Source organism: Prenolepis imparis, unplaced genomic scaffold, assembly GCF_030444845.1.
Source record: "Prenolepis imparis isolate NDT839.2.m4 unplaced genomic scaffold, iyPreImpa1.0 SCAF_18, whole genome shotgun sequence".
NCBI lineage: Eukaryota > Metazoa > Arthropoda > Insecta > Hymenoptera > Formicidae > Prenolepis > Prenolepis imparis.
Genome location: NW_028141176.1, coordinates 1,034,230 through 1,046,495, shown reverse-complemented (window position 1 = coordinate 1,046,495; position 12,266 = coordinate 1,034,230). Strand labels below are relative to the sequence as shown.

Sequence of the window (12,266 nt, the reverse complement as noted above, 5' to 3'; positions counted from 1 at the left end):
TTATGGTGCACGAAAGATTCCAGCAAAACGTACAAGAGATAGTTTATGCCAATCAAAGGATGCTGAAGACCACTTACATGTTTCAGGAGAGAACAGCGACACATGTTTTTAGCGTATACGCCTCAAATGCCAACAAACTGAACAAACCGCAGGAAGAGCGGAATCAGTTCTATCTAAAGCTACAAGAAATGCTGGATGCAACTCCAAAACACGATAAAATCATCATACTTGGCGATTTCAACGCGAGAGTTGATAATGAAATCATAAACGGAGTTAAACACTGATAGAACGAGGAAGCATTAAACGATAGTGGGGAACAGGTGATCGATTTCTGTGCGTGAAATGAACTGCGCATCAATATTATCATTCCTGATCACTTTAAATTTTTAAAAGTATCCTTCGGTCTTTGTAATTCACTGTTCGTTTTCCAACAATTTATTAATGCAATTTTTCGAGATGCAATATACAATAAAATAGAGCTGACTTACTTAGATGACTTAATGATACCTTCTACAGATAAAGATACTGGAATTTGAAATCTTGAAATGGTATTAAAAGTAATCGCGACTGTAGCAGGATTAATAATACATTGGAAGAAATGTTTTTTTTACAGAATAAAGTAGAATTTCTTGGTCACATAGTAAAAAACGATTAAGTACCCATAAAGTTGAAGCAGTGCGTAAATTTCCAGAATTAACAAATGTAGAACAAGTGCAAAACTTTTTCGGATTAAGTTGATATTTCAGAAAATTTATACCAAATTATTCGATTATAGCACGTCCGTTAAGTTACTTGTTGGAATCTAACACGAAATTCTGATTTGCTGAAAATGAAAAGAAAGCGTCTATGAGTCTAAAAGAAATATTGTGTGATAAATCTGTATTACATTTTTATATAAATTAGGCGTACAAATGGAGTTACATACCGACGCGTCAGCCGACAGATACGGTGCGATTTTAATGCAAAAGCAATGAAGACGAAACATCCAGTATATTATTCGAGCGACAAAACTACTCTCGCAGAACAGCATTATACAAGTTATAAATTAGAAATTATACAAGTTATGAATTAGAAGTACTTGCTATAGTTCAAGCATTAGTTAAGTTCTGTGTTTATTTATTAAGAATAGCGTTCAAAATAGTGACAGATTGTAACGCGTTCACTCGAACTACACATAAAAAGAATCTATGCATACGTGTAGCTAGATGAGTCTTACTTTTAGAAGAGTTCCATTATACTATTGAACATCGACCTGGCAAAAACATGACACACGTAAATGCTTTAAGTCGCAATCCTCTTCCGGTATGTATGATAATAGATAATAGCGATAGTCTGTAACAGTAAAATTTAAGCGCGCGCAACAAGAGGATAATGATATCAAAAAAATGTTCGATTTAGTTAAAGAAGATAAAGCTATATAATAAAAAATGGCTTGCTCTTCAAAAAATATAATGAAGTTATTCTATTATTCATTCAAGATCAATGCGCATACAAATTATTAAACAGCATTATATGCACACGAGAGGGGTCACTTTTCTGTTACAAAAACCGAAGCGTTATTATTAAAAGATTTTGGATACCGAATATGAAATCAAAAATTGAAAAGATAGTTGAAAACTGCATAGCCAACATTTCAGTCGAAAAATACAGGATAAATAAGAAGGACTTGAATACAATAGAAAAAAGCGAATTACCTTTAGACATGTACCACATCGATCATTTAGGGCCATTGCCTTTTAATAAACAGCAACTGAATTTACTCACTAGTTACTTGAGAAAACCCAAATCAACATGTTATGGGCCCAGGCACGTAAATGTAAAAACGATATACAGTTGCTGAAGTTAGAGGTTAGGAGGTTAGGTTAGGTTGCTTTGCAGTTGAAAATAGTGCCGATCTTGCCACGTATATTTTTCTGAACTTTGCCAATTATCAAAACATAATGGATGGAGACAAGGTGAAAATTGAGGAGCTCGCGGATTCCAGCAACTGGGTGCAATAAAATTTCAAATACGAGCAATTTTGAATACTCGTAATGCTTTAGAAGTAATTGATGGCAGTTTAGTCAAACCCGAAGGTGATAATCCAGATGATGTAGCAGAACTCAATTAATGGAAGAAGGCTAATAAAATAGCAATGGCAATTTTAATCACAACGTTAGACAAGAAACCATTGCCATTGGTCATGACTTTTGAAACAGCACGAGAAATGTGGATAAAGTTGTTGAATATATACTCGTCAAAAAAATTATCGCAACACGTAATTAATATCAAAAGTATAAATTCAAATAAGCGTATCTCCGCGAAAAATTGTCGTATTTCAAAAATTTTTGTTTTGTTTTAAAGGGTAAAGTCTCTACTTTAAGGAACTTTCGTTCGATTTTGATTTTATTCTCTTTCCCTTTCTCCATCCTTTTAAAAGGAGGGACGTGATTTTTTTTCAAAAAATTGCATAGTTTGACGAATTCTACGGGGTGTACTAAATTTTTTTCGCAAATATCATCAAAATTGAATACCGTACGATTTTTTTTCGCGAAGTTACGGCGTATCAAAGTTACCTATGCATTTTTGCCTATTTATTCAATTACCGCCAACATTAGCATTACCCGATGGGCACTACGGGGAGGTTGTTGGTCGGATTTTGCCCATCGTGTGTGTGTGTGTGTGTGTGTGTGTGTGTGTGTGTTGGGGCAGGGATATATGTGTTCGTATTTAAAATTGTATATTTCTGCCTCGTCTTCGGATGACCTCTTGCAGGCGCTCACGCATATTAATGCAGGCTCTAATTGTGGCTTGCAGAATTTCGAACCATATTCGATGTAGGGCTACTTCCAATTGCTGGAAATTGGTTGGTAGTCTTTCGAAATCATGCAGCCATCTTCCCATAAAAGATCATCCGAAGACGAGGCAGAAATACACAGTTTTAAATACGAACATATATCCCTGCCAAAAATGCATAGGTAACTTTGATACGCCGTAACTTCGCGAAAAAAAATCGTATGGTATTCAATTTTTTTTTAATTTGTAGAGAAAAGTCCATATTTTACGATAGTTATAATGATATTTGCGAAAAAAATTTAGTACACTCCGTAGAGTTCGTCAAACTATGCAATTTTTTGAAAAAAAAACACGTCCATCCTTTTAAAGGGATGCAGAAAGGGGGAGAAAATAAAATCAAAATTGAACGAAAGTTCCTTAAAGTAGAGACTTTACCCTTTAAAACAAAAAAAAATTTTTGAAATACGACAATTTTTCGCGGAGATACGCTTATTTGAATTTATGCTAAATTTTGATATTAATTACGTGTTGCGATAATTTTTTTGACGAGTGTATATAAACAAAAATCTCCGGATTCTGCATACTTGCTTCAGATGCAATTTCGTGAGTATCGTTACAATCCTGGCGATGATATTGCGACTTATGTAAGTAGATTGGAATCATTCGTTCTGCTCAACGAACACATAAAAGAGATAAGGCCGACAGTTCGAAAACAAAATTGAAGTGCTGGGCGTGTGAAGGATTTACGACGCCTTGGAGCCATGAAACGTGCCACCGCTCTTGTTGCTGCTACTGGCCTTATTACTTCTCATCCGGAACACGACACTGGATATGCAGACGGATTTTTTGAGTTGGGTTCTTTGGGGCACGCAGTATACCGAGAGGAGTAGCGAAAAGTCGACAATACACAGTCTTTACCAGCGACCAGGTGATGCAGTCAGACCTCTCTGATTGAAAGACCGGCTCCACCATCTCAATTCAGACAGCCGCTACACCACTGCCTGAGAAGTACAGCTCTCCCAAGGACTCCGTTGACGCTCCGTATGAGATAGGGGTCATCCTGTTACATCTCAACGCAGCCGCGCATCCAGTGACGGGAGCGACTACAGTAGCGCATTCATCGACGCACTAATGGCTTTTTCAGGGCCACACACAAAATATAATTGAACGTGACCTTTGTATATATTGTACAATAAAGTTCTTATATGGAAATACTTGTTTGTATCTAGACGGTATCTATCAGAGAAACATCCTTCTCCTGCGAAAAAGTAGCTTGGAGACGAGCGAGTCTCCGCGTAGAAAAGCGCTATAATAACAAAAAAGCTTTATCAATGAGACCGATTACCGTGCATCTTTTTTAAGAGAGAGAGAATGCTTAATTTAATTTATATTATTTAAGAATTGATGACAGAAGAATTAAATTTTGTTTAAAAATGATAACACAATTTGATAACAATCAGTTCTTTAATTAGATTTTTTTTCTGATAAAGTTATTTTTAAATGAAATAAATGTATTAATCGTCATAATTGCAGATATTGAGCTGATGAAAATCCTTACATTAAATGACACTGTCATATGCAACATCATCAAAAGATGAATGTTTAGGCTGGTATTATTGGTCATCATACTATAAGACTGTTTTATTGAAAAATATTTTAATTGCGAAAAATTATTTACATGTATTAAGAAACAGAGTAGTATTAGCTATTCAAAATGTGATTAAAAATGTTTAGAAAAGATTTGATTTTGACAAGAGGAGGCTTCAGTTCACTTTAGTTTGAATATTCGTAATTCCTTATATGAAACGTTTCATAATAATCAATGAATTAGTAGATGAGATACACGATCGAATGGCCGCGAGATTTCGTAACATGAGCTTTCCAGACTATTTTTACTGAGATTATTTAAAGAGTCAATTCTGAGACAAAATCTACAAATCAAAAAATTAAAAAAAAAAATTTATTTTTAAGGACCACGCACTAATTATATGAAAAAAGTGGCCGCCGTTAAAATCGACCAAAAGTATGGAAAAGTGTACTTTGTGTAATCCCGATCAGAAATTCAAATAGGCACGACCTTCAAAATATGCTAGTTTTTAAACTACGAGCTCATAAATGTAATATTTTTGCACATTTTTAGACAAAAAACAGAAAACTGTGGGCTCGTAGCTTAAAAACTAGCATATTTTGAAGGTCGTGCCCATTTGAATTTTTGATTGGCATTACACAAAGTACACTTTTTCATACTTTTAATCGATTTTAACGGCGGCCACTTTTTTCATATAATTAGTGCGTGGTCCTTTTAGTTACACTAGAAGTTATGAAGTTTGCTAAATATTTTTATTTTTCGCTCAACATATTGTCAAACAGTGGAAGAATATCAATTTGAACATTTAATAAATTAATTAGCAGTTTTTAAATCTTTGTTTGGAGTTGTTAAATACTGTATAAGTGATGACTTACAAAGTCCTACTCTCTACCTTGTCACACATACACATACGCGCGTACGCACACGCACGCATACAAAAATGTAAATCCGACGGATAACCTCCATGGAATACGCTTTAGATAATTCTAATGCTAGCGATATTGTAACTTTTAAGCTTCATAACTCGATAAAAATATTTAATTAAAAAATGTATTATAATGTTTTGAAAAGCTTTTGAGATTAGCTAAAGAAATACAATTAAAAATGTGCTTTCTCATTTAAAATCTTAAAGTTGACTTTGATGCAACTTTGATCATTTCAAGGTCAAAGAATCTTTATCTGCTAATAAATTTTTTTAATCCCAAAACATTTGTTTAAAATATTTTTTGCTAAAACCCGTATTTTTCAAGATATTTGACCATTTCAAAATATTAACGCTTATAGAAATACTTAATAAATTACTATATATATTGTATCCAACAAGAAAACGTGCATCGGATCGGGCGAAAACTCGTCCATTTCGGGGAAATCTCCGCCCATGATTTCCTCCTCCACTGCTTATGTAATTTGTCAGTGCCTGTAACAAATAACACCAGGCCCCCGAAACATCAGAGTATCACCCCGAAACATCAGAAAATAGAGCTAGGCCGGGAGTGCCGTATTTATATATACGTTACTGATTGTGAGTAGCACGCCACGCTCTTCCCATTTTATCAGGCTATGCGCAGAAGATTCACGTTCTCTCCTTGGATACAATATTAAAACTTAATTTTAAGCTTATATGATTTATTAAACACATCACGTCATTTACATTATCATTTTATAATATTATTTTATCATTAGATAATAATTTTCTTATAAATCTATACATTTTATAGAGAGCGATACCTCAGCGGTATCGATAAACTGGAATATGCGGCTGAGCAAATTTCTCAGATGCGCTTTGAACTGACAAAGCTTAAGCCACAGTTGGAAGCATCAGCGAAGGAAACGGCGGAGACACTGAGGCAGATAGAAACGGAAGATGCGAGCGTCAAACGAGCAACGATCTTGGTAAAGAGAGACGAAAATACTGCAAACGCACAGGCCAAAATCGCCAAGCAATTGAAAATGGAGTGCGAAGCGGATCTAGCTGAAGCTCTACCAGCCTTAGATGAGGCAATAGGTTCTATTATTTATATTTATATATTATTGTATTTATTTAATTGTTCATTTAAAGTGTATGGAGAAAAGGATGTTGTATGGATAATATATCATGATAAAACTTCTGTTTAGGGGAGGCCTCTCCAATAATCTTGATCTTTATATTGGCAAGGTCACTGTACTGAGTAACAATCAAAAGATTTTAGCCGTCGCTCATTGTTTACTAAAAAGTTATTAACAAAAAAAAGTCATAAATAAAAATGAAGATGAAAGGAGGCATCTCCGATGATCTTGACCTTGACATATGTTATCAAGGTCATGACCCTGAACAACATTCAAAAAGTTTTAGCCGTCGGTCATTCTTCTTAAAAGTTATTAACAAATGAAATTGACAATATAAATCTGTTTAATTCCATTGTACATTTAAGAATGTATTTGTGTGTGCGTGCGTGCGTGCGTGTGTGTAAATTTAACTTTATAATATTTATATTATAATTTTTGTAAAAATATTTATTTTTTTATAATAAAATTTGTTAATTTTTATAAATAATTATTGAATAAATTCATAATAAAATTATTTAATGAAGAATTTTTTTTGAAAACAATAGCTGCACTCAATACGTTGAAACCGGCGGATATTGCCGTGATAAAAACCATGAAAAGTCCTCCGGAAGTTATCAAACTAGTCATGGCTGCTGTATGCGTGATGATGAACGTAGCACCAATTAAAACTGAAGATCCAATCACTGGTGGTAAGATTTTGGATTATTGGCCGCCCAGCAAAAGATTACTAGGTGACATTAAGTTCTTGGATTTTCTGCGACAATATGATAAAGATAACATTCCAGAACATATAATACAGGTATGTATATATAGAATCAAGCGCAATAAATTTAATCTCTTTAACGCTACTTTTAAGAGAAACATTTCATTAAATCAAACATCAAATCAAATATCACATTAAACAGACACAATAGTGTCTTGCACCAAGTCACGTAAAAAGGTCATATGCAGCAACAGTGAGACGAACCGTGTATCTATACTTGAGCGACCTAGTTACGAGTAACTTAAATTAATGGATCTACAAGGGAACTACCAGGATTTCTTTCCTTTGATTTCGATGAGTTGGATATATGTTGTAATTGTGATTGTATATTACTTAATAAAACTATCAAACTAATCAAAAATAAAATCACTCGATGCAATTTTCAAGCATTCGTGAGAAAAATTAATTAAACCTTTTTTTTATTATATATCGATTTATAAATACGAATGGCTAATGGTCGTACACGAGAATGTAAGGTAGCGACTGATTAGTATGGCAGGAGTAAGTAATAGTTAAAAAAATTGTGTTAAATTTAACACAAATCACATGTATCCCAAACGGGTCTAAATAAATTTTTGTGTTAAAACATAATATATATATATAAATATGATGTTTTTAGAAGTCGGCCAATAGAGCCAAGCGCAAAAATTAATTTTTAATTTTTCGGAACAGTATCTCTTGGTTTGAGATTACTGAGTTCCATTGATTAATTATTAATTAACCTCGAACTTACAACGGAAAAATAGGCGAGAAAAATATTGGTCCGAAATGTCGCTGAAGCGGGAATTGAACCCGCGTCTTTCGCTTGCCGGGCGACTGCTCTTACCACTAACCTATTCAGACCCTTTCGATCCTATATTTTTCATTTGCCTTCTAATAGATGTTAATAGATAACGCCATGATTAGGCCCAGGCGTAAATAAATATATAACTTAAGAAATATTTTTTAATCGGCTCTCAATATTAATAAATAAATAAATATGATGTGTTTAGAAGTCGGCCAATAGAGCCAAGCGCGAAAATTAATTTTTAATTTTTCGGAACAGTATCTCTTGGTTTGAGATTACTGAGTTCCATTGATTAATTATTAATTAACCTCGAACTTACAACGGAAAAATAGGCGAGAAAAATATTGGTCCGAAAAGTCGCTGAAGCGGGAATTGAACCCGCGTCTTTCGCTTGCCGGGCGACTGCTCTTATCACTAAGCTATTCAGACCCTTTCGATCCTATATTTTTCATTTGCCTTCTAATAGATGTTAGTAGATAACGCCATGATTAGGCCCAGGCGTAAATAAATATATCAGTAATCTCAAACCAAGAGATACTGTTCCGAAAAATTAAAAATTAATTTTCGCGCTTGGCTCTATTGGCCGACTTCTAAAAACATCATATTTATTTATTTATTAATATTGAGAGCCGATTAAAAAATATTTCTTAAGTTATATATTTATTTACGCCTGGGCCTAATCATGGCGTTATCTACTAACATCTATTAGAAGGCAAATGAAAAATATAGGATCGAAAGGGTCTGAATAGCTTAGTGGTAAGAGCAGTCGCCCGGCAAGCGAAAGACGCGGATTCAATTCCCGCTTCAACGACTTTTCGGACCAATATTTTTCTCGCCTATTTTTCCGTTGTAAGTTCGAGGTTAATTAATAATTAATCAATGGAACTCAGTAATCTCAAACCAAGAGATACTGTTCCGAAAAATTAAAAATTAATTTTCGCGCTTGGCTCTATTTGCCGACTTCTAAAAACATCATATTTATTTATTTATTAATATTGAGAGCCGATTAAAAAATATTTCTTAAGTATAATATATATATATATATATATACAGGGTGTATATGAATAGTCTGTACAAACTTTGGGAATAAGTTCCAGGGATTTAAACAAGCAGAAAATGTGGCAAGATCGAAGAAATAAACAGTTTGTAATTCCTATGCAATTTGTCATGATAATTTCTCCAAGCATTGCAGGAAAATTTCGAACTGTTGTAACTCCAGAAGCAAGCGTTTCCGACCCCATGTTTATAAGGCATTTTATGCTTGTTAGATCTCTGGAACTTATTCTCAAAGTTTGTGCAGATCATTCAGATACACCCTGTATGTTAAACAGTGATACAAATACTATATATTAAATAACATAATTATATAATAATACTATATTAAATATTTTGACACAAAATAAATGCAAATCTCAAAGTAATTTTTAATAAATTTTATGTAAAATTAACATATTTTTAATAATAAAATTAACTATGAAAAAGTTAATTTTATATTTTATACATGTAATAATTTAAATTTTTGATTAAAAATCATGTAAAATTTATATTACCTTTTGTTTAATTTTTATAATTTAATTTTTAATTTAAAAAAAATGTTATTTTAATATGTTACTTATGTTAAATGTAACAATGTATATAAATGTTATTTTAACATTTTAAAAATGTAAAAAATTTTTTTACAATTATATAGGATATTTTAAAATTACCAATAGAGAAATTTTAATCACAGATTCTATAAAATATTAATTTAAAATAAACAAAACAAGTTCCGCAAAATATTTTAAATAAAACATTGTAATATAAATATGTCGATACTACAACAAGCTTTAATCGCTGCTCATTTTATAAATAGCCTCCAAATTTTCATATTAAAATTTTCTCCTTAAAACATTACAAAGGATCTTATTATTTTTATAATAATGATTGGATTTATAAATAACTTAAAACTGTGTTATACTTTTTTATTTAACTTTAATTTTTTCATTTAAAACTTTATAAATTACATTTAACTGTATTAATTAACTTTAATGAATATGTGTGTGTTTGTTTGTGTGTCACATTTTTATAAATTTCTATTTATAACATAAAGTAATTAGTTATAATAACTAAATCTTTTTCTAACGATTCGTAAATCTTTCAATTTTATATGGTATATTAATTACTTTTAACTACAAATACGAGGAGTCCAAAAGTAAGTTTCACTATTTTTTTTTCTCAAGAAATAACAATGATCGGATCCCTGGACATTAAAAACTTTTGTTTGGGTATGCTAAAAACATTGGTTTGGTGCGGAAGCGACTTCACAGCTATAAGTACGCTGCAATCATGGAGCGATTTTTACTTAGCGTGTCTGACTGCGAGTTACGGGCAATCATCAGTCATCCGATTTTTGATTGCAAAAATGGAAAGTGCAACGATTATCCATCGCCAATTAGCAGTTTATAGGAAAAATGCATGATCATTCAAATGATTCGTTCTTAGCGCTCAATGACTGGCAACACGTACTATTTGAATGCTTATGCATTTTTCCCCATAAACTTCTACTAATTGGCGATGAATATTCGTTGCACTTTCATTTTTTGCAATCAAAAATCGAATGACTGTCCGTAGTTGGACACACTAAATTTACGTTTAAGATGCATAACTTGCGTTTTACTGGACAAAATGATAAAAGGGGTCACAGGTTCTAATTGCTAAGGACTTCCTACAAACGTACACAAAGAAGATTAATGCAATAACAATATTTTCTTGTACTGACTGATTTAATGCTTAGAAAATTATTTATCTGATAAAAGTTATTCTTTCACTCTATGTGGATTGTCATACTGCCGGTGAAATTGAGAAAGCGAGGAAGAGATACCGGGAAATGACATAGGAGTTATTGCTTCTGTTGTTGCATGTGAAATATCTGCCAGCTGGTATATTTCTTTAGAACGTGGATAACTTTCTGTGATATTATTTAAGCCAACAAAACAATCCTTTTTTGAATCAAGTAAATTTTAATTAAATTCTTAGATGTGATAACCATGGAAACCTCCGTATTTTGAGAAATTTGCAGTTTTCTATTATCTTTCTTGGATAATATGCTGTAACTTTTGCCTTAAGATTTTCTTCTTGCATTTCTTCATTTTGATTGCAAATCATAAGTATTTGCTTTAATTTATTACTCCTCTTAATATTATAATGAAAATTACATTCATCATTGCATGACTCTGTAATATATTTTAAATTTCTATTTGTTTTCCTGCGATGGTCTATATTAGTAACTTCTGTCCCTACTATCCGATCTTCATCATTTTGAAGATTAGCTGCCTTTCATGTCTTGTTGTGTGTATCTAAAACAAAATAGTTTTATATAATAAAAAAAATAATAATTTTAAATCTTTTAAAAAATAATGATGACGGTAATGTGGACGTTTTTTAAATTAAAAAAATTTTTACATTGAGACTTTGATATTTCCGCTTACAAAGCAGTGGAAAAATGAAGACACTTTCCTGTTATAATTCGAACTCAGTAAAAACTCAATCGCTTCAGCCGTTATGAGCATTCGAATCTATGATATACTCTCAACTGTCCGACTCACATTATGTGAGTCCCCATTGGGAAGGGAGCCGGCCGAAAACAGCAGGACGCCCGACCCTAAGGCCGAGCGCGCGGCGCACGGCCGACTCCCCCCTCCCTCTCTGGGATGGTCACGTGCAGTGGGGCGCCAAGTTTTCGCTTGGTCCCCTGTGACCCCCTCCCATGGGCCGGCAATGGTGGATCCGGTCGCCAGCCCAGGAGGCTCTCCTCGAAAGACCGCTCCCAGAGGACGGGCGGCCCTTCCCACGGGAGTGTGGTCCCCTCCCTGGCATCCTGAAGGTGTCCAGTAGAAGAATCCCAGTTTCCGCGTCTCTGTCTTCTGGGGGGATCACTTGCAATGGGATACCAAACTCTAGCCGGTTTGGCCCCTTGTGATTCCCCCCCCCGGCCCCCCGACTGTGGCTCCTTCGTTTTCGGATTCAGCCGTCAGTCGAGGGGGTTTCCTTTAGGGTTTAGGTGATCCACTCCCGCCAGAGCGGGATCGAATCCCCCTTGCCCCTCTTCCGAGGTCGGCGGGGGAGGAGTTCAGGACTTAGGTGTCCCGGGTCCTCCCCCGCCGGTTTCATCACACCGCGGTATCATCTGGGGCTCAATTCTGTTCACCGATAGTCGCCGGTGTCGTTAACAGCGTCAAGCAACACGTATCGATAAAAGCGATTCTGTACGCGTCGTAACGATGAACACGTTTCGACGATCGTCGGTCATGACCGACAATGTCGATAGT

At 34.1% G+C, this 12,266-nt stretch overlaps 1 protein-coding gene across 1 annotated transcript in view; it reads left to right on the top strand.

Moving 5' to 3' along the window:
* Positions 1–12,266, top strand: part of LOC145946704 (dynein axonemal heavy chain 7-like) — a 200,218-nt gene that overhangs the window by 41,567 nt on the left and 146,385 nt on the right. Inside the window, exons 6-7 of the mRNA XM_083056463.1 lie at positions 6,082–6,368; positions 6,955–7,208. Coding sequence (XP_082912589.1) covers positions 6,082–6,368; positions 6,955–7,208 — 541 coding nt within the window. The remainder of the gene's footprint in view (positions 1–6,081; positions 6,369–6,954; positions 7,209–12,266) is intronic.